General features: G+C 45.3%; 2 protein-coding genes across 16 annotated transcripts in view; one reads left to right on the forward strand and one right to left on the reverse strand.

Annotated features, from left to right (window-relative positions):
• LOC120899881 (alpha-catulin) overlaps positions 1-20,690 on the reverse strand; it is a 72,113-nt gene that overhangs the window by 16,937 nt on the left and 34,486 nt on the right. For all 15 annotated transcript variants that reach the window (XR_005739118.1, XR_005739117.1, XR_005739116.1 and 12 more), the window contains 6 exons: positions 11,394-11,589; positions 3,995-4,185; positions 3,811-3,916; positions 877-980; positions 624-770; positions 1-189 (listed from right to left, as the gene is read on the reverse strand). The exon at positions 1-189 is cut by the window's left edge and continues 234 nt beyond it. Coding sequence is in view for 12 of the 15 variants with exons in the window: in XM_040306187.1 (XP_040162121.1) it covers positions 1-189; positions 624-770; positions 877-980; positions 3,811-3,916; positions 3,995-4,185; positions 11,394-11,589 (933 nt within the window). In the remaining 3 variants the exon portion in view is untranslated. The remainder of the gene's footprint in view (positions 190-623; positions 771-876; positions 981-3,810; positions 3,917-3,994; positions 4,186-11,393; positions 11,590-20,690) is intronic.
• On the forward strand, positions 15,627-16,884 carry LOC120899882 (probable isoaspartyl peptidase/L-asparaginase GA20639). Its single transcript, XM_040306190.1, has 2 exons — positions 15,627-15,800; positions 15,863-16,884. The coding sequence occupies exons 1-2, from the start codon at positions 15,747-15,749 to the stop codon at positions 16,829-16,831; spliced, it is 1,023 nt and encodes a 340-aa protein (XP_040162124.1). The 5' UTR covers positions 15,627-15,746; the 3' UTR covers positions 16,832-16,884.

Raw genomic sequence — 20,690 nt, forward strand, 5'->3', positions numbered from 1 at the left:
CATCGTCGGTGTGCGGTCCTTGACGCTCGGTGGCGGTCCTTGAACACTGCCTGAGATACCGCCCGGCGGTACACCGCCGCCTCCGGGGCCCGCATTACGCTCATAGCTCGGACGGGATATCTCTATCAGGCGGGAAAAGTGCCGCAGGCAGGTAAATGCCGTCGCACGCTCCGAATCCCACTCCGGTACCTTGCAAGGAGGGTGAAGCAGTATGGATTAAAATTGGATCTTTCTTGCTAATCCTATAAATATATCCTTTGAATTCATAGAGCCTAACTAGCTCTAGGGGATTATCCTCCATTTGGGAGAGAAATGATGATTCTACCATTCTAAATCATTTTTTGACCACGAAACCATTGCTTACAAACCGTAATGTGACAATAAATGAGACACATTTCGCTTCACAATGTCCACTGGCTTATGCTACTAACTAAACACCCTTTTAAACTGTACTTCACTTTTGGAAATCACTCAATCACTTCGGTAATCTCCGATCGGTAAATAAACGGCTGTCCGGAAACGGCACTCGACCGAGCGTGGACAATTTCCTATCAAGCTCCCATATCACTCCCAAGAATCCACCCTAAACACACAGACACACACACTCACACATACACACTAACCTGCCTTAATGCGTTCCGGTCCGATGCGGACTCTAGGATGCCGTCCTTCACCACGTAGTGTATCAGGTCCATCGCTCGTCGCATCTGGCAGAACACCGTATCACGGTTTTCCTTCGAGTGGGCACATTCGGAATGCCGTAGACACGTCTGCGTTGGGGAGGGAAACGGAGCGCGGAAGAAGAAGAAGATGTACGGAATCAGGACGCGTCACATTCGCTCGGGCGTCAGGTTTTTGCTGCTCCGGCTGACTTACCTTCGATGATGTTAGCAGCATCATTGTCGAACGCTCGAGAACTTGTCGTGCCGAGGACATCTGGGCCCGTCTTCGCTCGTCCTTCAAGTCGTTCTGTCGATTGCCTGCCCGTTGAAATGGGAGAAGGAAAAAGGAGCGTATAAGCGCACATGTCACAGCGTTGAATGTGTATGTGAGAAATCAACTCCAAGCAAGCAGTTCTTTTCGACCAATTCCTAAAGCTTGTCATGATCCTCATGAACAGAAAAAACAAATAAATCTTATTGTTCCGTAAGTTCCTGTCTGTTTAGAAGCTTATAGAACTCAGACTCACATGGAAAGCTCACAAATGAATATCTCGAAGGAGTGTTTGCGTTCACCCAATACACACACACACACACTAGGGACACAACACAGGCGATTAATTTAATTAATCCCATTAAATCTTTCCCACTTTCAATTTATGACCCGCAATTATGAACCGGTTAGGAGGGCAAGCTAACCACTAGCCCGGTGACCCCGGTCCCTGTGCAGCAACGGTGGCGAATGCTGTGCAAATGGCAAATACCACATCCTTCATAACCTTCCCCAAGCCTCCCTGCACACACACACTCTCCCTTTCCTCTGTTGTCAACGACATAGTGTCGTTGACCGCATACCATGTCAAGTTATTACACCAGGAATCATAAATTCTCACACGTTTCCCCCATCGCGCTGTCGCAGCCTTCGAGCGGGTAGCGATGGCTACCGCCCCACATCACGCCTCCTCTCCTGATCCTTTGAACCTGTTCGGCTCCTTTACATCGCGGGGGGGATTTTATTTTAATCTGGAACCTCTTCTATCCCGTGCGCTGTGTGTGTGAGAGTGGGTAGAAAGACTTTTGCGTTCCAATCTTCAAAAGGGTGGAAAACGGTTGAGTGACAGTTATGAGAAGCAAGCGATGAGATTAGAGCACCGGGAAGGGATAAGCCGATTAAACTTTACCTAGCTCACTCTCTCTCTCTCTCTCACTCTCTCACTCTCTCGCTCTCTCTCTTTCTTTACTTGGATTTATTGGAAATGAAAATGCCTTATAAAACGCCAGGGTGTAAAATACTGTCTTTTTTATCCTCAGTAAAATGTTCCTTCGCTTTCCTGTTGAGGTCGTTATAGGAGGGGCCATAGAAAAGTTTTACATTAAATTATGGAATTTCGGTCAAAATTTATAACGTTTTCAAAATGCTTTACCACGCTAAGGTTATCATCATGGCGATATGAATTTATGTTTACTTTTATGAAATATCTGCGTGGAATCGAATCGAAAAATGAAATCGCTTTTGCTAATGGTCAAGCTTGATTTATTGCTAACAAGCATATCAACGAATACCCCGATATCCTTTGGAAAGTGATTGTCTCGTCTGGTTCCAATTAGATATCATAAAAACCCCCACTACCATATCATAAGTCTGTATCCAATCATTTAAACACACATATTCTTATCGCTCAGCTCAAAAGCCACATTTGTGAATAGCGAAACCATGTGAATAGCGAAACCAACCAGAAAGAAATACACAAACAATGCCGAACCATTTATCAGCGTGAAGAGAAGTTTTATGTGGGTGTGTCTTGCCCTATCACATGAGGCTCCATTCACATGTGCTTTCTTCATTTCCGTAGTCGGACTAAATTGAACCATCCAGCTGCTGCTGCTGCTAACAACCAGAAGGGATTTTGATGGGCTCCATACTGCTTTTTTATGCTGCGCAGTTAGTCATCCGTAATGCCCGGGACCATTTCTTTATTATAATTCGTCTCGGTGTGGGCAGATGGATCGGAATCGGTCTCCCTAACCCTTCGCTAACGAACGTACTGAAACCGTCTCCGGGGCGTGTCCCTTAGACACGACGTACAAGACACAGAACATAGAGTTAAAGCAAACAAATGAAGTCATTTCTGTCAAAGGTCTCAAAGGATAGATATATCAGGTGACGTAAGAAACTGTGTAAGACACATTCACAAGCTCAAAATCACACACACACACATGTAAGGAGAAACAGATGTTCATAAAGCTGCTCGTACTTTGCGAGACATGAGCCCGGTAAATCCCATCCCGATCGTAAAACATTGTTAAACTTGAGTTTAAGTATGAAATATGGCTACGATTGGAACAAGCATGTAGGGTATTTTGCTTAAACTTAGCCAGACACTCACACACGCGATTGTGAGACAACCCAAAACGGGCAAGGACTGTCCATGAAAAAAATCGAAAATCAATGCCATCACAAAACTATTTCTATTCCACTTGATTAACGAGCCAAAGAGTTATGGGTGCCATTTCTCCCTTCATACACTATGAAAAAGCCTCATTATTCTAAGGGAACGGCCCAAGCAGAAAGAAAATGTGAAATAGAGTACCGAGGAAAAAAAGCGTGTCGAGCTAAATCGTTCACCCTTCACTGAGCATTCAGCGGCGGCGGCGGAAACAAATAAAAGGAAAAGCACGGAAAAGAAAGCCGAGCCACCGAATCAAACAACGATTTACATTCTTTCGCTTTTTCGACCCATGACCGCGCTGCACATGGCTTTGAAAAGCACCCGGAAGCGAACGGTTTCCGGTTGCATTTGGAGCAGCCTTCCTTCCCCGACCGCGTGGGCTGTCTGACGTGTCTAGTGGGCCGTTAAATTAAAACAATTTTCTTATAAATAGCTCATTGGTCAATTTCTTTTCCGCCTTTTTTTTGCAGCGATCGCGACCGGAGCACCAAAGGCAGGAGCAGCACGAAGCGCAAACAGGAAGCTCTTGCTTACGGTTCAAACTGGGTGAAGAAATATTTGTGCCAAGCACGAGAGCCCATTCCAAAATAGGGGGAACATTGCAGTGAACCGACGGACACTCGGACATGGCTGGCAGCCGTTTGGAGGGGATTTGGTTTTTTTAGTTGAGTTTATGGAAAAGTGCGCCACATTTCACTCACCTGTAACATGCGCCAGCTCGACCATCTCTGCACCGAACACTGAGAACGCTTTCACGAATTCTGTAAAATTGGCCACTGATTCTAATCTACCTAAAGTTCTAGCTACCTGTTTGGGGAGGGAGAAGCAAAACCGGCATTAAGACATTGGTGGCTTCTTGTTGCGTAGCTGCTTCACAATAGTTACCCTGTCTTTGGCTAATAATAACTGCTTCACGACCACTATGTCCGCCAGCAGCAGGACACGCGTCACCGAACTGAGCAGCGTCCGGGCGGCGCGTATCATCGGTCCCCTGTCGTCGATCGGGTTTGGCCGCGGCGAGTATCCGACCGTCGGATCTGTTGCCGCTATATCACATAAGCGCTCTATCGATGAGCCTGCAAAGAGAAGGATAGAGAAATTTCACAGTTTTAAACAACAGAATAGAATTTTTGTAAATAAATTCAAACATTTTCGGTCCTTTGCCGACTTGAACTCACACCCTACTATGAGGAGTATCTCGCCCTGCCGCGTCGCGCCATTCGTTTACCCCTGAATGTTGGCATGTGATGCATAATACAAGCGTTGTTCAGCTCAATCTACTACCACCATGCCAGATCCGAGCAATTCATTCCCCCAACGGGAAGCTTCATAAATTTTAAAGCACTTTTCGTTTATTGCCTATCCGTACGATTTCATTTCGCTTTTGCAAATTTATAATGATTGCATTTGTTATTGAAGTTCGTGATGGAAGTGGTGCTCGATGATGATCTCGTCTGGAACCAATAATTCTTTTCCCATTTTCCACTTTGCCTTTGTCTTTGTGGAGCTGTGTGCTTTTGGTTTATTTGCTCTCGCTGCCTCCAAACAGGTTGTTCCGTTCCGAGTTGCGAGTACATAAATCTGAGATAATAAATCTACTCCATTGCATATGAAGAGCCTTCCCGAAGAGCAGACACGCTTTTATTAACCAACAGCCTATGCCATTGTCCCTCCTCCTCCATGTCCCTTTGCTGCGTTCTTCCTTTTTGGACAAACATTTTTACAAAATTAAAATGTTCTCCATGCATTTTACGACCAGTTTCCCTGTCTTTATGCACCGTCATTACTTTTCATGGTGTACTTGTAGAAGGAAAAGCGTGTAAAAGCGTACGAGCGTACCTTGATTTGTTCTAGCGACTTCTGATCGCAAACACGCGAGCAAAGTCTAGCCTGGTTCCCCCTTCAAAATGTGCCCTTTCTGCTGGCAGTGAGTGACCTCTCACATACCACACCGGAAAATAACCATAATCATAGCCTCGTCAACTACAATGACCCATCCGATTCAGTTATCCATAATTCAATTGTCATTCCCTGTGCATGTCCCCCATGGGACAACTGTCGTAAACTCCATTGGAAGAGTCCGTCCATCTAGCCAATTCCCTGCAAATGCCTTTACAGTGCAGTGCAGCTACTCTCTTGCTGCTGGTGAAAGCAGCCCGCACCGAAATGACACACTGTTGATGGCCGGAGCTGTAACGAAGCCGTGTCGTAAACTTTACACCTTCTCCCTTGCCATGCGTCCCATCGCACGACACGGCCAGTGGTAAAGTAAGCGTAAAACAAACCCCGTACAGACCATTGCTTGGCAATGTTTTGCCGGGGGTTTTGCGTGTTGGGCGCTTCACTGGGTACACAGTTAGAGAGTGTACTTTTCACGCCGCCGTGCGTGCCGATTTTCACAGCTCAGCTCGTTGTTTTACGGAGCGTAAAATTTGCCCGCCGTCCTGCCGAACTGACCAGCTGGAGCATTGGCTATAGAGGGAGTAAACACAACAAAACCAGTAAAACGATTGGCTGTGGTGCAAGTAATTTCTTCGGAAGATCAAGTAGCTCACTGAGTTCGAGAGGAAACCGGGATGCAAGAAACAATCTTTCGTGCAGAACCACAAAAAAGGTGTTTCCCAAAATTTCCCTCACTTTAGCAAAACGGTCTTGCAGATTTAATTAAAGGACCCACTTTCACGGCACCAGCACTTGACCGGCACCACGCACCAATACCCAAACTTCATGCCACTTGGCAATATTGCAGCGTAAAATCTAATTTCAAACATCATTGCCAAAGGCCGGCTTCCTTGTGAAGAGGGGAATCGTGCTAGCACAAAAAGTAAACAGTGCAGTGTAGAAAGTTTTTGATTGGACTATTTGAAAAGTTTGCATATTTTATCGTGCATCCTGCAAACTGTGTGGACACGTACCACCTCACACCCACTTGCACCTTCAACACCTAGCGCCCTGAGCTCTAGTGGTGTGCATTCTGCAAACGCATCGCTGCTGCGGTTTCCGTTTGCTCTTACCGCTACCGGAACAAACACTACGGGTGATTTTCGTTTAACTTTCACTGTCACGATCCTTGGCTGCGTTTGGGGCGGGCGTACTGCGGTGTTATTGCAGTACGTCAGCGAGAGATGCAGCACTTGCGAAAAGGGAAATATTTTCTCTCTTTGTGTATGTGTGTGTTTTTGCATGTGAGTTTAGAGGTTTTCCGTTTGAGCTGCAGAGTTCGAACAAACGGTTATTTATACTATCTCTTGGAAAGGAGAGAATAGTATCCTTTTCAGATGGAATGATACAATAATACTGCGTCGTATACATTACATAGTTGTTAAAGCGACTAAATTAAAGCTACTGAGGTAAAACAGACGTGAAGTTTAGCACAAAACAACCGACCGAAGCAAGTAAATTGAACATCAATTTATTCAATCAAAAATTCAATCTCAATTTCATTTGCTGCTCCTAATCTACCCAATCCACCTGTCGCTGATGAAAAGCGAAGCTTCGTGTTGCTTCAGTCTCTCATAAAAACTTTACCCTTTTCCATACAAATCCTAACCTTTCTTCCCACGGCAAATGACTTGTACCCAAAAGACTCGCCGTTTTAGCCTTCTTTCACTCCCACAGATTTAACTCCCCACTACAAAGGTGCAAAAAGGGGTTTTGCGCCTGATATCGTGTTTTCCACCTATTGCCTGTTTGCCTTTTCCGATACCTTTCTTCTGGCCGGCTTTTGCGTGGTGCGCGCCTTCAGATAAGACTGAGAAATGTAGTAAAATGTTGCGCTTTACTTGCAAAACTGTAGCGCGTTTTTTTTTTTTTTTTTTGTTGTTGCTTCCCACCCAAGCAAAGAGGCACAGCAAACGAATTTTTGCTTCAGCGTGGCGTTAAACAAGCCAATTTTACGATCCCACCCATAAACACGATAACATGATAATGCGAAACCTATAAAATTCACCGCCACCGTAGGCGGCGGTCGTTGGTGCTGGTGAATTGGAAAGCTCCGGGTGGCTCGCCTTGTTTTTTTCGCCCGCTTCCTGTGCTAGACGATGCACGTTGTCGGCGCAAGGAATGCGCGATATTGCGTATCCGTGTGTGTTGATGTTACATGGTGGTGGTGGTGGGGGAAAAATTACCCCACCCCAGAAACGGAAGGAGCACAATTTTACACAAGCGACGAAAGAAAACACACTCGCTACTAACAGCAGCAGCCGGTGACCGGTAGCTCGTCTGGCTTCGACCGGTGAAGTGATTTAAGGCTTCAATTAGTATGGGATTTAGCGTCAGCTGGTGTGCCTTATTTTTTCTTTGCTTGTTTCGCTACAATCACACACACATAGACAAACACACACACACACACTCACAGCCGAGTAATTGAGCTTCCCGCAACAACCAAACGAGCAGTACAGCAGGATGGTCCCACAAGTCATGGTGGTGGTACATCTGTCCACGTCAGAGCCCATAATCGTCCAGCTGAAACACCAATGGACCAATGTCTGGTTCGTTCCTTCATTCGATTCGTTTCAAACTTCCCCCCGTAGGAGGGATTTGATAAATATGAAACCGGTCTTACATTCCCATCTACTCATGTGTGTAGTGTGCGCGAACGATATTTCTCATCAAAATCCATTCATTATTCAACTCGAGTAGCAAAGGGAGCGCGTGGCGAACGGTTGTTTACATACAGAAAGGCGTGAATACAGGAAAGGCGCTCAAGTTGAATTTGAAATGGTGCTGACAAAGAGTATTCAAAAGTAAACAAGTTTAACTAAACAACAGTATTCCCAATTTCCTTTCGACAGCTCGGATTCATTTGAACTCATCCAACTCGTTCGGCATCATTTCGTTAAAATCTTTTCAGCAAGCTTTTCCATCACCCGTATCGCCACACAAAATGACAGCGCATTTCCTGCAGCTAATGATACCCTTATTAAGTGCTCTGGATACATTGCTTCCATGTATCGCTTCCACTGCAGTTTATTAATTAAACGCAAAAGCACACAAATCGCCCGTTTCGTCCGTGCGCGCTCACGCCAGTGAGCAATCGCGCCTGCGAGCGGCATCAATCCGTGCCTGCATGGAGCGCTTTCCAGGAATTCCTATTTTGCGTATTTTCAACCCCACACTTTGCCATCGACGAAACTAAACACCGCGCGACGTACAATGCCATTTTATCGCGCTCCACACTCGAACTGCAAATGAAAACATGTGGTGGAAATTAAGCGCAATTCGATATTTCGGTAGTGGGTCTCGGTAGTTCGGCTCGATCGAATGGAAATTAAAGAACGTACGACCATACATTCATGATGCTCGTGAGCGAACTAGGTCAAGCTCGGACGGTCGGTCGTCATCAAATAACGAACAGCCTTTCCTTTCGCACTGTTTTCCTCTCACCCTCCCGAGGGGAACTTGATGGAAACAAACCACGCTTCATTGTTTTGCGCTTGAGCCATTCTCGTACCAGGATGGACCACCGGCTACACCGACGCCCGATTGTTGTGCGATAAAATTGGATAGGATGGCAATTAAAATTAAAGGTCTCCGTTTGTCTATTCTCGGTTCGCGTGGTTTTTACCAGGTCCGGGAAGCACTCTCGGGGTGGTGAGAGAACGGTGGCAAGCAGCGAAGCCCGACACCGTTTCCGTAACGCTTTGAAATGCTTTTAATGCTCCTCCGGGCTTTCACGACACTTTCGTTTTGCTTTTTTTGCTTTTTTTGGTCCTCGGTCCAGCAGGCGCGGCCTAGATAGCCCGCTTTCATTTCTAGGTTCACGTTCACACCACCAGCGAAAGGGGGTACGGTGCAGGATGTTCGTTTGGGTGGGCTTTTTCTTCCGTCAATTAAAAGTTTCTCTCAGCAGCCATTCCATCACCGCAAACGTTTCAGCTACGCAAGGATAATGGATGATTCGAACGATGTGTGTGTGTGTCACCGTTTTTTTTGTCGCCCTCGTTTCTTGCCTGGTGCACAAACTGCACAACGGGGAGGTATAGTTTTTCGATCGGTTGCGGCTTTTGTTCACATTCTAGGCTCTGTTCACGCCTGCAGGATGTCCGCCATTCCGCCACTCCGGGCGAGTGAGCGGTGCTATTTTAAATTCAAACCATGTTCCAGCTTTTCAACTTTAACCACCAATCATATCGTTAGCCGTTGTGCTTTTGTGTCGATCGTGCGGGTGTGTGTCTTGTCAGCAAAATCCTGCTAACGCTAACAATCGTTTATTTGCCAATCAATCGTGGAGCATGGTCAAACTCCTCGGGTTTTATTAACACAAAAAATACTGTTGACTATCATAATTATTTAATTACTTTTATAAAACAATTAATCAATTTAAGAACCTTTTCTTCGATTCAATTAAATATTTTATATTTCCACTGATTTTTGTATCCGTAAAACAATTAATTCCTATTTGTTTTGCGTCAAAAATACATAATGGAGCCGCCAGGTACTTGATGGAATCAAAATTTAAATATTATAAAAAAATAACTAATAGTTCACATGGCATAAACATTCCAAATAAAATTATCTCATCATTCTTTTTGTATTTTATCATACACAAAAAATATGATTTATTTGCTATTCCATGTAACAGCTGCCGAGTGGCCAGTTGCATCATTTACTTTCCATCTTTTCTGAAAACGCTGCCAACGAAGAAAAAAACTACTATAAACATTCAAGAAGGACACACTCACAACTTTACTTCACACTCTATCATTACTGCAAAACAGTCCACTTCAAAAGCTGCGGAAAGTGGAAAAGTTGTCAAAGCAAGAAACTTATCGTTGGTACAGCCAGCCCAAGCTCGCCCGCCCGGCTTGACCTGACATAGATTGATGCCGTACGGTGGCATCCGCTTGACCTGCTGTCTGATATAAAAACCATCAACAATATCACACTTTGCGAGCTCTATGGAATCCTTCGTGCCTCGTGCCTGCAGCCCAACTTTTCAGTGACATCGACTGTTGCTAAGGTTCAGACCAATGCAAGCTCGCCCGTCAAGGGTAAACTCATAAATAATACCAACGTGGATGGGTGTGAGGTGAGGATGGAGCGGGGGTAAGCCCAGCTACCACACCGACACTATCAATCACGTCTCAATGTGGCCGCGCGGTCACCGTCTCCGTATGACTTGAGATAAATGTCGTATTGATTTTGTTCGTGATCGGGGCAAGAACCGGAGCAGGGGGGGGCAGCGACGGTTTTGAGACCTCTTACCTACCAACCGATGTACGTGTCTGCGATAGGAGAAGGAAACTTTTGTGATAATATGATGTGCTGACAACACAGGGAGTGCGCCGGGAGGGAGGAGCTCTCAACAGTGACCGCGCTCAAGCTGGGGCTGCACATGGAGGACAAACTCGTTCCGTTGTTTGTCAAATAAGGCACTAGAGCCTTTCCCCCCAGGGCGGGTATTGGCTCTCATTATTTGCAGCTTAAAATAGAGCTGCTTAAAAGAATCAATGGAGCTCTGTCAAGACGTTTCCCTTGCCCAATTATTTTCACTGCAAGCAAGTGTATTTAACGTGATTGCGAAAATCGAAATCTTGCATGACTTTGCACCCTTAGAGCTTTCCCACTACTAGTTCGTTTAAATACAAACGTCCAACCGACAAATTGCTATGGATTATAACTTCACTTTTTTGGGGTTCCAAAACGAGGCGAAGCGCATAATTGTGCCTTTGCACGCGATTTGGGCTCCAAACTGCACCCAGCAAAATGCAACCAGTCACCTGTTCGATGTCACTGATTGTCGCATTTACACCCGCAATCCAGCTGTTGTACAGTGGTTCATAATTTAACCTCCGCTTAACAGTGAACAAAACTCTCATGTGAGGGAAGGTATGGTCTGATGGAGCTTCTAAAACAACCACCATAACCTCAAAATCACCTAATCAACACAATCCGGACTACGCTCGCCGCACACGAGCTTACAATGTATGCGAAGCTGGCGGTGGTCAAAACCACCTGTAATCAAACCACCACTACGGCCATGGTGGGTGGCAACATGAACATCATACTCACTACACTCACCCACTACACCCACAGGCCCATATGCCACGTCTTGCCGATCGATGGGAACGGATAATTCGGGCCTGCAACTAAACTGTAACAATGTCATTAAAACGACCAATATTGCTTAAATTGGCATGTACCGTTCTCCGCTCTCCATCAACGATATTTTACACACACACACGTGATGCCAATAAGACGGTGTCTGAGTTTGCTTTGGAAATTGGATCGAGCATTCCTATTGGAAGCGGTAGCAAAGTGACCGAAGCGGGACGAAACTTACCGGCTGCTCGTGCCTCCTTGCAGGCATCGTACATGTCCTGCTTAATCTCGGGATTGTCATCTGCGATTGTCTCGCCGACCGTTACGAACCGCTCCACCGCCAGGTTCACCGCCTGGCCGACCCGTCCAATGGCGCGCATTTTCTGCTCCGATGTGTGATGCTGCTGCTCCGAACGATGCTGCACTAGGGTTGAGATCTGTGAGGTGGATGATATGGACGGAAAGAAAAGCGTCACAATGTAATGCAGTTCTGTACGAGCGGCGTGTTGAAAACGTTTGAAACATTTCACATGAAGCTGCATGAACCAGCTACATCTACAAGCGGTGAACGTAAGCAACAGTTTACGCTAAGAAGGCACGTAAACGGTGCTAAACAATAAGCTATTTAAAGGAAAATAAAGATAAGTGTTTATTGTGCTACATTTTAATGATTAAAACGTCCATTACATTATTCAGAAAACTATAACTGACTACAAAAATACTTTCAACAAGTTTATATGATCTAATCGACTGAATTTTCAGATTCTCATAATAATTGATTCCAGCTCAAACACAATTATGACATTCGTCTCAAGGCTAATAATGCTCAAATCAGGCCATTGAAAGATTCCTTTTCTACTGCTAGATCTGCCCTTGATTATGCCATATATTCGGAGCTATAGCTTTGCTGTGCCATAGCAATAAGCTGAAATTAGCCTTGCCACTCGCTTGCACAAGCTTAAGAAAATTGACCTTATTCTGAGACACGAGCCAAGCTGCACAAGCCGTTCTAGTGCAAATCTAATTAAGTGCAAATTGAGACAACTGTTTGCCAATGTCGCCCAACATCCATTGTCCCGAAGATAATATCAATTGTAATACAATTCATGGTCTACTTTTCACTTCAATAGTTCGTGCGATTTTGGTAATTGTTGTGCGAAAATTGCTTAAAAAAAGACAAGACAAGACATTGCAAGACAAATCAATCAATTTATAAAGTGTTTTTATTACCTAAGTGTAAACGAATTCAATATAACATTTACTTGCGATCAGTACCATTTCCAATTAACTAGTAACTAAATTAAATCCATAAGAGCGTTGTGCATTATGTATCGCAAAGCTCCTTTTACTCATTGCTCAGCCTTTCCTTGAGAAATCAATTTAAAATTTTAGAACCTTCCGTTATCCTCGCCGTACAATAAATAAATTATTTGAAAGGCGCTATGATTTTTATTTACATTCAATTGTAAACCAACATATTCCACCGTATGGGATCGAATCAGCCATCCAGCCAGCCAGCCAGCCAGCCTGAGTGGAAAAATAATCATGGGAACCCAAGCTCTACCATCGATATCCCTTTTTTTCCACCCCGCTCAATGCAAGACACATGTTTTCCCGCGGCGCTCAATCGACACGGCGTCGCCGAGTGGAAACGAGAGCCACACACCCTTTCCCCGTTTGCTTTACGAGTGGTGCATTATTTATGGCGGTTGGTCCAACCGGGTTGGTCGGGCGTTCCCGTCGCTCGTAAACTGGAAATTATTAGTATTCTACCCCGTTACCTTAGCACGTGCTACGGGATACAGCAGTCAATACGAGTCGATCGTAACTCGCCGCATTCGGTACAATACGAAAATGGCGTATGGTCGGGAAATAGAGCGCGAGATAGGAATACTAACGATACGATTTGAACGAACAAAGCCAAACGGTGCCTTTGATTTGAAAAACCAAGCATGATTTGTTCGGGTAAAGTCTTTACAGAAAACTTTCCACATTAATACAAAGAATCGAATCTACTGCCACTGTTCGGATAAATCGGTCTGTGTGAGATTCGATCCGAACAGAAATGCTTAATGGCTGTAAATAGCGCTACCCGCCCAATTGCCATTTAATAAAGTGATCCATTCCGCTCGCAAAATACGCTGGCTGGGACGAAGGCTTTTAATGGCGAAGTTTTACTATGTTGTTAATGATAGCCATTCGCTTGTTGGCCAGTTGTTCTTGTTGTTGTTGTTGTTGCCATTTCGCGGACAATCTCCCGGGGAGTATTGCAGTTCCGATTTTTTTCCCCCGCTGAAAACCAGTACAAGAAGAACAAGACCGACGAAACCGACACTGTTCCGAACGGTCCCGATCGACAGTAAATCAATTTCCGAACAAAGCAGCACTAAACTGGCTGCTGCTGCTGCTGGAAAATTGACAGCAATTTTTATGAGCTAAACAGCCATAAAAGGCCAACCAGCGGGTTGTTCGGAGGAAGAAACTTTTGCCCGGCAAACCCGAGGAGGCAACCAGCAAAAATCGCTCGATCGAAAGTTACCGCTGCTCGGACGCAGCAGCACCAACAGCAAAAAAGTGCTCCCGTTCGGACGGCGGGTGAAAAATTGTGTAACATTCACGCCAGTCAGCCAGTCGTCGGTTTTGCTGGTACGCGATTCACCCGTGTCAGCACTTTTTGACAGGATGCTCATCCGCCAACGGAGCTTTCCGGCTAAGACCGCCCAGTCCAGCATTAGGGAGAGTAATTCAGGATTATTGCTAAATAAGGTTTCACACGATCCAACAGAACAGGGTAGCAGCAACAACAAAAAAGAAGAAAGAAACACGTCCAACTCCACATTCCATAAATCACCTTCCCACGCGATTTTCATCCCGAGGCTTTGGAAATCCCACCGCCCTACGCTTCTAAAACCATTACTAACGTTCGACAAATTTGAACTGGCGCGGTAAAGTGCCTTCGCGAAGCCATCGGAAGCCCGTGCCCGTGGGCGGGGTGCGCTTTATCCGTAGCAAATTTTGCATACCATTTTTCCTGTGTGATCCACACGCGTCCCGCGTCCCGAACGAGCGCTCCAAACGAATCTTGTTGCGCTCCGTTCGTGTCTAGAACCGTGCTTAACTTTCCTTCCCCTTACAGCACAGAGTATGTGTGTGTGTCAGGGTGAATGTTTCATCTATGTTTCGACAAAGCTTCAACCGATCAGCCGCTCCACAGAGGGACAGAGCCCGTCGACTGGGAACGCCGGGAGACGTTTAAGACGGTTCTGGCCTTTTGATGAGCGAACGGGCGTCGAAACTTTGAAGCGAATTGAACTTTTCTCTTGTCGTGTGTTGCGGTTGATTTAAACTTTGACGTCTACAATTTCTTCGGAGGGATCCTACATCAGCTCAACCGGGCGCGTTGAATATTAATCATCAAAGTTCGTTCCGCTCAAAAGGCGGGCATATTATTTGAACAGGTTACATCGTACCTTTTCAAACGGTGTGGGTGTGCGTTCTTTTTCGATAGCGTCTTGATAAGATAAACCATTGCCCTTGTCTTTTGGTCTGTAATTATATGTGCACGTAAAAGTTTCTTCATTTCACACAAAAAAATACATTTTATTACACGAACTCATCGTGTGCTTAAAAAATGCCGTTAAGGTACGCATTTGCCTTCTTTTCATTTCAAAGCTCCAAACTGGTAAAACACATTAACCCGTGTACACTTTTTTACGGTTTGGCTTTTACATTCAACACAGCTCTACCTATTCTGTGCTCACCCTAAATGTGTTTTTTTTTTTTTTTGCGCAAGTCAAAGAAAGTAAGGAATTATTTATGAAACGGGGGCTTCTTTTTTAAACTGCACACTTTTTACCCAACAAATAAATGTTGATTTGTTTCAGGTACTTTTGGAAAGGATCAGAGGACTTTCATTTCTTATGCTTCTTTCATCTTCATGGCGCTTAGCGCTACCTACACACGGTAACAGAAGAAATTGTATTCAAATGAAGAATCAAGGAATAATGCTTTTTTCGCAACTTTTAAATAGAAAATACAACCATAAAGACTCTCTACAAACTCGGCAAATGTGTCCGAACCGACATTCTTTTCTCATTTCCAAGAAGAAATATTAATAAAGTCTTCCTATAAAAAGGCTTGAGTACCGAAATAATCGATTAAATATGCATTAAACACATTAACCACAAAGACGGTTTCAGCAAACTATCAGCAATAAGACAGCTGAATAAATATTTTTTTTAATTTAATATAAAATTAAAAGCAGCTGATTAATGGTAGGAACAAGTCCCCGCTGGTGGTTGAGCACTGCAATTGCCCGCTCGCATGAACACACTCAACTCTGCTCTAGAAAGAGCAGTTCAATAAACACATGAACACAAGGCAGCTTAGCAGCACTGACAACATCAACACTGGCTGGCTGCTGCAAGACGCAAAACCCCATTCGCCCAGTAGTATTGGTTATCTGCCGCGCTGTAAACAACATTCACTCCACAATCCGGCGGCGAACCACTTGTAATAATAATCTCCGCTTTATTGTGCAACGGGCTTTCTTACCGAAAAGACGTGTGCTTGTGCGTCACAGTGTGCTCTCAACATGTTGTTCCCTTGGGAATGGTTAGTTTTGTCTGTATTGTTGTCAAACTTTAAGGTGATTTATCGCAAGTGATTGTGTATTGGGAATCATATTAAACTGCATCTCTCTTCCTGCAGTACTGCATGGGTGTGGTGGAACCCGTTCTAATCGTGCACGGTGGAGCAGGGACCGTTTCGGAAGATCGTATACCGGGCAAACTGCGCGGTGTCACACTGGCGGCCAAGGTCGGCTACCAAGTGCTGGCCCGCAATGGCACGGTGGTGGAGGCGGTCGAGCAAGCCGTGCGCATCATGGAGGCGGATCGGTTCTTCAACGCCGGCTACGGAGCGGCCCTCAACATCGAGGGAGACGTCGAGCTGGACGCAAGCATAATGGACGGTGCAACGAAGGCCACCGGCAGCCTGAGCGGTCTGCGCGATCTGCTTCACCCGATCTCGCTGGCCCGTGACGTAATGGAACACTCCGGTCATAACTTCCTCATCGGAGACGGCTTGGTTTCCTTCGCGCTGGACCGTGGCTTTCGCTTTCTGGAGCCCCCGGGACAGCTGGTCACCCAGTACTCAATGGATGCCCTGGAGGAGTGGAAAGCATCCGACCAAAGTTACCGCTCGGGCGAAGGTGGTACGGTCGGTGCGGTAGCGATCGATGCAAATGGCAACATTGCAGCGGCGACCTCGACCGGCGGTGTCACAGGCAAGCGGGTCGGACGCGTCGGAGACACGCCTATCATTGGGTCCGGGACGTACGCCGATAACGGGTTGGGCGGTGTGTCACTCACAGGCGATGGCGATATCATCATGAAAGTATGCCTCGCGTACGATGTGCTGCGGACGGCTCAGCTGACCAACCGCGCGCTGCAAACGGTCGCCGACGAGCTGCTGGACGCGATGAGCGCCGCGCTCGGCGGTACGGCCGGACTGGTGGCGCTGGACCGGGCGGGCAATGTGGCTGTCGCACACAACTCGCTGCACATGTCGTGGGCTTATCAACGGGGCGATACGGTGGCGTACGGGGCGAGCAAGGAAGATTTCAACCTGATGCCTGCCACTGACACCCCATTCGATCCACTCCCGGGAGGAATGTGATTTGGAAGATTGTTGAAACAATAAAGCCGATAAGTGCGACAAGACAACACAAACGCGAAACGGGTCGAAAGCTTTCTTCTTTTCTCGAGATACACAGAAAACAGACAATTGAATTAAAGATGAAACGCAAGAACGGGGAACGGGGAGCAAAATTTTAATATGGCAATTTATTTCACCTTCCACTCCATCCTTTCATTATCTTGCCCGCGCACGACGACGTTTTCGCTTCGTGAAAACCACACAAAAATGGTGCATTTAATTTCATTCATCTTTCACCGCGCAACAAACGCGCGATCGCAAGGGACTGATAAAAAACAGATTTATTCTCCCTTTTGTGTGTGTGTGCGCGAGTGCGCCATCTTGTACCGTGTCCGTGTTTCTTCTTCTTTTTTTCTTCTTCTGCCAGACACCGTCTTAAACTCAAAATAATGAGGCGAAAAGCTAATGCTGAAATAAGCTGACCGTTAATTTTATCAAGATTAAGCGCCATTAATCTTGCTGCCGGTGCCGGTGCAGAAGAAAATTCGCCGGGCGCTGGGAAAAATGAGCATCCGAAATATAGAGAGAAAAAACAAAACAATGAGCCGCCAATTCCAGCACTGTACACCCACGCAGCATTATGACAGCGGGGTCCTGTTAATGGGAATTCTAGAGCTTTTGCTTAACGCATTTTACTTTCAGGATCTTTTTGGAACGGTCTTTTTCTTTTTGGAACGGTTGGAATTATAAATTATAGAATCATAACCTATTAAACACTATTTTAACCGTAGATTTACATACTTTTTATCATTTGCTTAATTTTTAATAATATTCTTGAGCTCTTTCTAATCAGTAATCTGTTCAAAATTAAGGCTCATGATCGTCTGTTCTTGATTTCAAGACTAATAACTATACATGGTAATCAGCTCATGGGGCCCTTCACGATTCTAGTCAGTTTTTTGTATGGAGTTTGACAGTTGGAGGCTGAAATCATGTAAACACTCCATAACACTCCACACATAAAACTAGCCTGCAATTTTCAGTCTAGATTATTCTAGCCTCAAAGTTAGAATTTGATTCGAGTACCTGTTCGAAAAAATGGTGAAACAAGGTGGTGCTTACTAGTAGTGGGAGCTCGGAATCGAACCTACCCGATTCCAATTCCGCGTTCGGAATCAATTCCGGAGCCGATTCCGATGCTGGAATCGATTCCGATTCCGGAGTCGATTCCGGAGCCGATTCCGGAGTTGGTTCCGGAGCCTATTTCGGAGTTGAATCCGGAGCCGATTCCGGAATTGAATCCGGAGCCGATTCCGGAGTCGACTCAGGAATCGATTCCAGGATCGGAATCGGCTCCGTAATCAGAATCGTCTCCGGAATCGGAATCGACCTGGGAATCGCAATTTGCTCCGGTAACGAAATCAGGCTTGGCTCCAGAAATGGAATGGTTTGAATGGAAATAAGAAGTGTGGGAAGCGAAATAAGTCCGAGAATCTCCATGTGAATAGATCATTTACAAGTAAATTTTGAATATTTGACGCTATCAACACATAGCATCATTGGACCCAAACGCCTATTCCTAAGATGCCGAAACCGACTCCGTTTCGAAGCCAATTCCGATTCCGGAGTCAATTCCGATGTCGGAACCGATTTTGATTCCTGAGCCAATTCCCGAACTGATTCCAATTCCGGAGCTAATTCTGATTTCGGAGCCAAATCCGATTCCGGATCCGATTCCGATTCAGGAGCCGATTCCGATTCTGGAGCCGATTCCGGAACCAATTCCGGAGCCAATTCCGATTCCGGAGCCGTTTCCGGAACTAATTACGGAACTTATTACGGAAACTGATTCCGGACCTACTATCCGGAATCGATTCCATAAAACTTCAGAGCTAGCCGGAATCGATTCCGACGAAATCGTCATTTTCCCATCACTAGTGCTTACATTTATCCCAATGTGTATTAAATAGATCCGGTGATGGAATCGAGAATCAAAGTGTATGTAGTACGGGTGGTCTCATGCTATGTTTTTATAACAAAATTTGAATATCACTTTTTGACTTTTGGTCAAACAAAAAGTGGTGGCTTGACGAATACACAAAACACTCTTAAAATCTTCATGCAGAAACAGAAGCGATAAAAATAAGCCTTGTAAAGTCATACACCTTGGGATAAGCCACCTGTATATTATCGATGCCCACCTGTCAGCAGAAGCGATGTTTTGTGTGTACGCAAGCAGATAAAAAGGAGAAAAACCGTGAAAACGGGCCATTGCGGTCAAAAATACATACGAACTAAGATACGAAGAAAAATTTTTTGGCGCACCTTAAGTGCCAGCCTAAAGAATTTACTGTGTTTTCTATTTTAGTTAGAGCGGCAGTTTCTAACACCCACTTAGCTAACTGCTCGAAAACTTCTATACAATGCAAACAGCTGACAGGTTGAAATTTCAACCTACGAACTTAGAACGGAAAGGGTCCCAATAATTGAATTTGGCATCTCTTAAATCAATTCATGTGTGATCTAGTTTTATTGGCATTTCCCTGTGAATTCATCTTTTAATGAACGAGATTCATTACGAATAAAATGCAACAAATGAACACAAATCAATTATTCAGAAATTTGAAAAATAAAACTAACTCATTTAAAATTCCCTTATTTCAAATCTATTTTCGCTTACAAATCCTATCCAAGCAAAGAGAAATAATCTACATAAATACTTGGAAGTTTCTTGCAACCCACCGTTCTATGAGCGTCGTAAAACCATGCCATTTACCATACCATTAATCTGGTAAACTCCTATCACGTACCATTTTATTTCTTTGCCATCCAAAGCTGAAAGATATATCGCACACCATCAACCGTTGGCGATTCATTATTTTTGTTGCGCGAATTATTATTCCCTTGCGAAAAAGCAATCACAAACGCAAACAAAAACAAAATACTCTTACCACCGACACACTTGGACAGCAACCGAAAGTCGTCACAAAAACAAATCCATTTCCTTGTATCGCTCGCACGGTAACAAATGGTGCCGGAAAAATTCCAATTAGGTGCAGGAAAATCCGATGAACCCAAGGGCCCGAAGGTGCCACCGTGCTGGTGCGCGTGGTTGATAGTAATAGTGACCAAAACGGCCAAACCAAAGTTGTCCCCGCCAGCCCAGCGAAAGGTGTTGCAAAACGCCCTCATATTAAACGGGATCGTTCTCCGGTATAGCTGCTGTGCTGTGACCAGGTGCTCCGGGGTGCTCCACACGGAAGTGGCATTTATCAACCTGTCCCCAAAAACCGCAAAACATCAACACCCACAAAGCCACACACCTCCACACACCTAGAGTGCGTTTCGCAATGTGCGGTGGGCGGACGGTGCTAGTCAACAACGCGGCGCGTTAGTGGAGTATCCGGCAAATGGCTTCCATAAATCTCGCAAAAAGCTGTACGCAAACCCGAATGCCATCGCCGACCGTATGTGTGTATGTGTGTGTGTGTGGAGTGGTTTCATCCTTCCCGAGGAGTGTGTTGGAGGACGCCTAGAAGGTAGCAAAACGGCCCTTAGGCCCTTGCTCAGGTGGAAACTGATAAAAGTCGATAAATTTTCCACAGATACACATCACTGCCCGCCTGCCCACACACACACACACACACATATCAAGTGGAGCCATGTTACATGTGCCTTACGATGACCGCCTTGGTTTGAGAGCTTTCGCAGGGCGCTATTGAAAGACAGCTAAGCGAGCAACCAAACGGACATTCAGAATCACAACTGATCTAGTTTTAATGGCCTTTCCCTGTGGATTAATAATTTAGTGAACGAGATTCATTACGAGTAAAATGCTACAAATGAACACAAATCAGTTAAAAAAACTTTATCAAAACAA

This window comes from Anopheles arabiensis, chromosome 3 (genome assembly GCF_016920715.1).
Source record: "Anopheles arabiensis isolate DONGOLA chromosome 3, AaraD3, whole genome shotgun sequence".
Classification (NCBI taxonomy): domain Eukaryota; kingdom Metazoa; phylum Arthropoda; class Insecta; order Diptera; family Culicidae; genus Anopheles; species Anopheles arabiensis.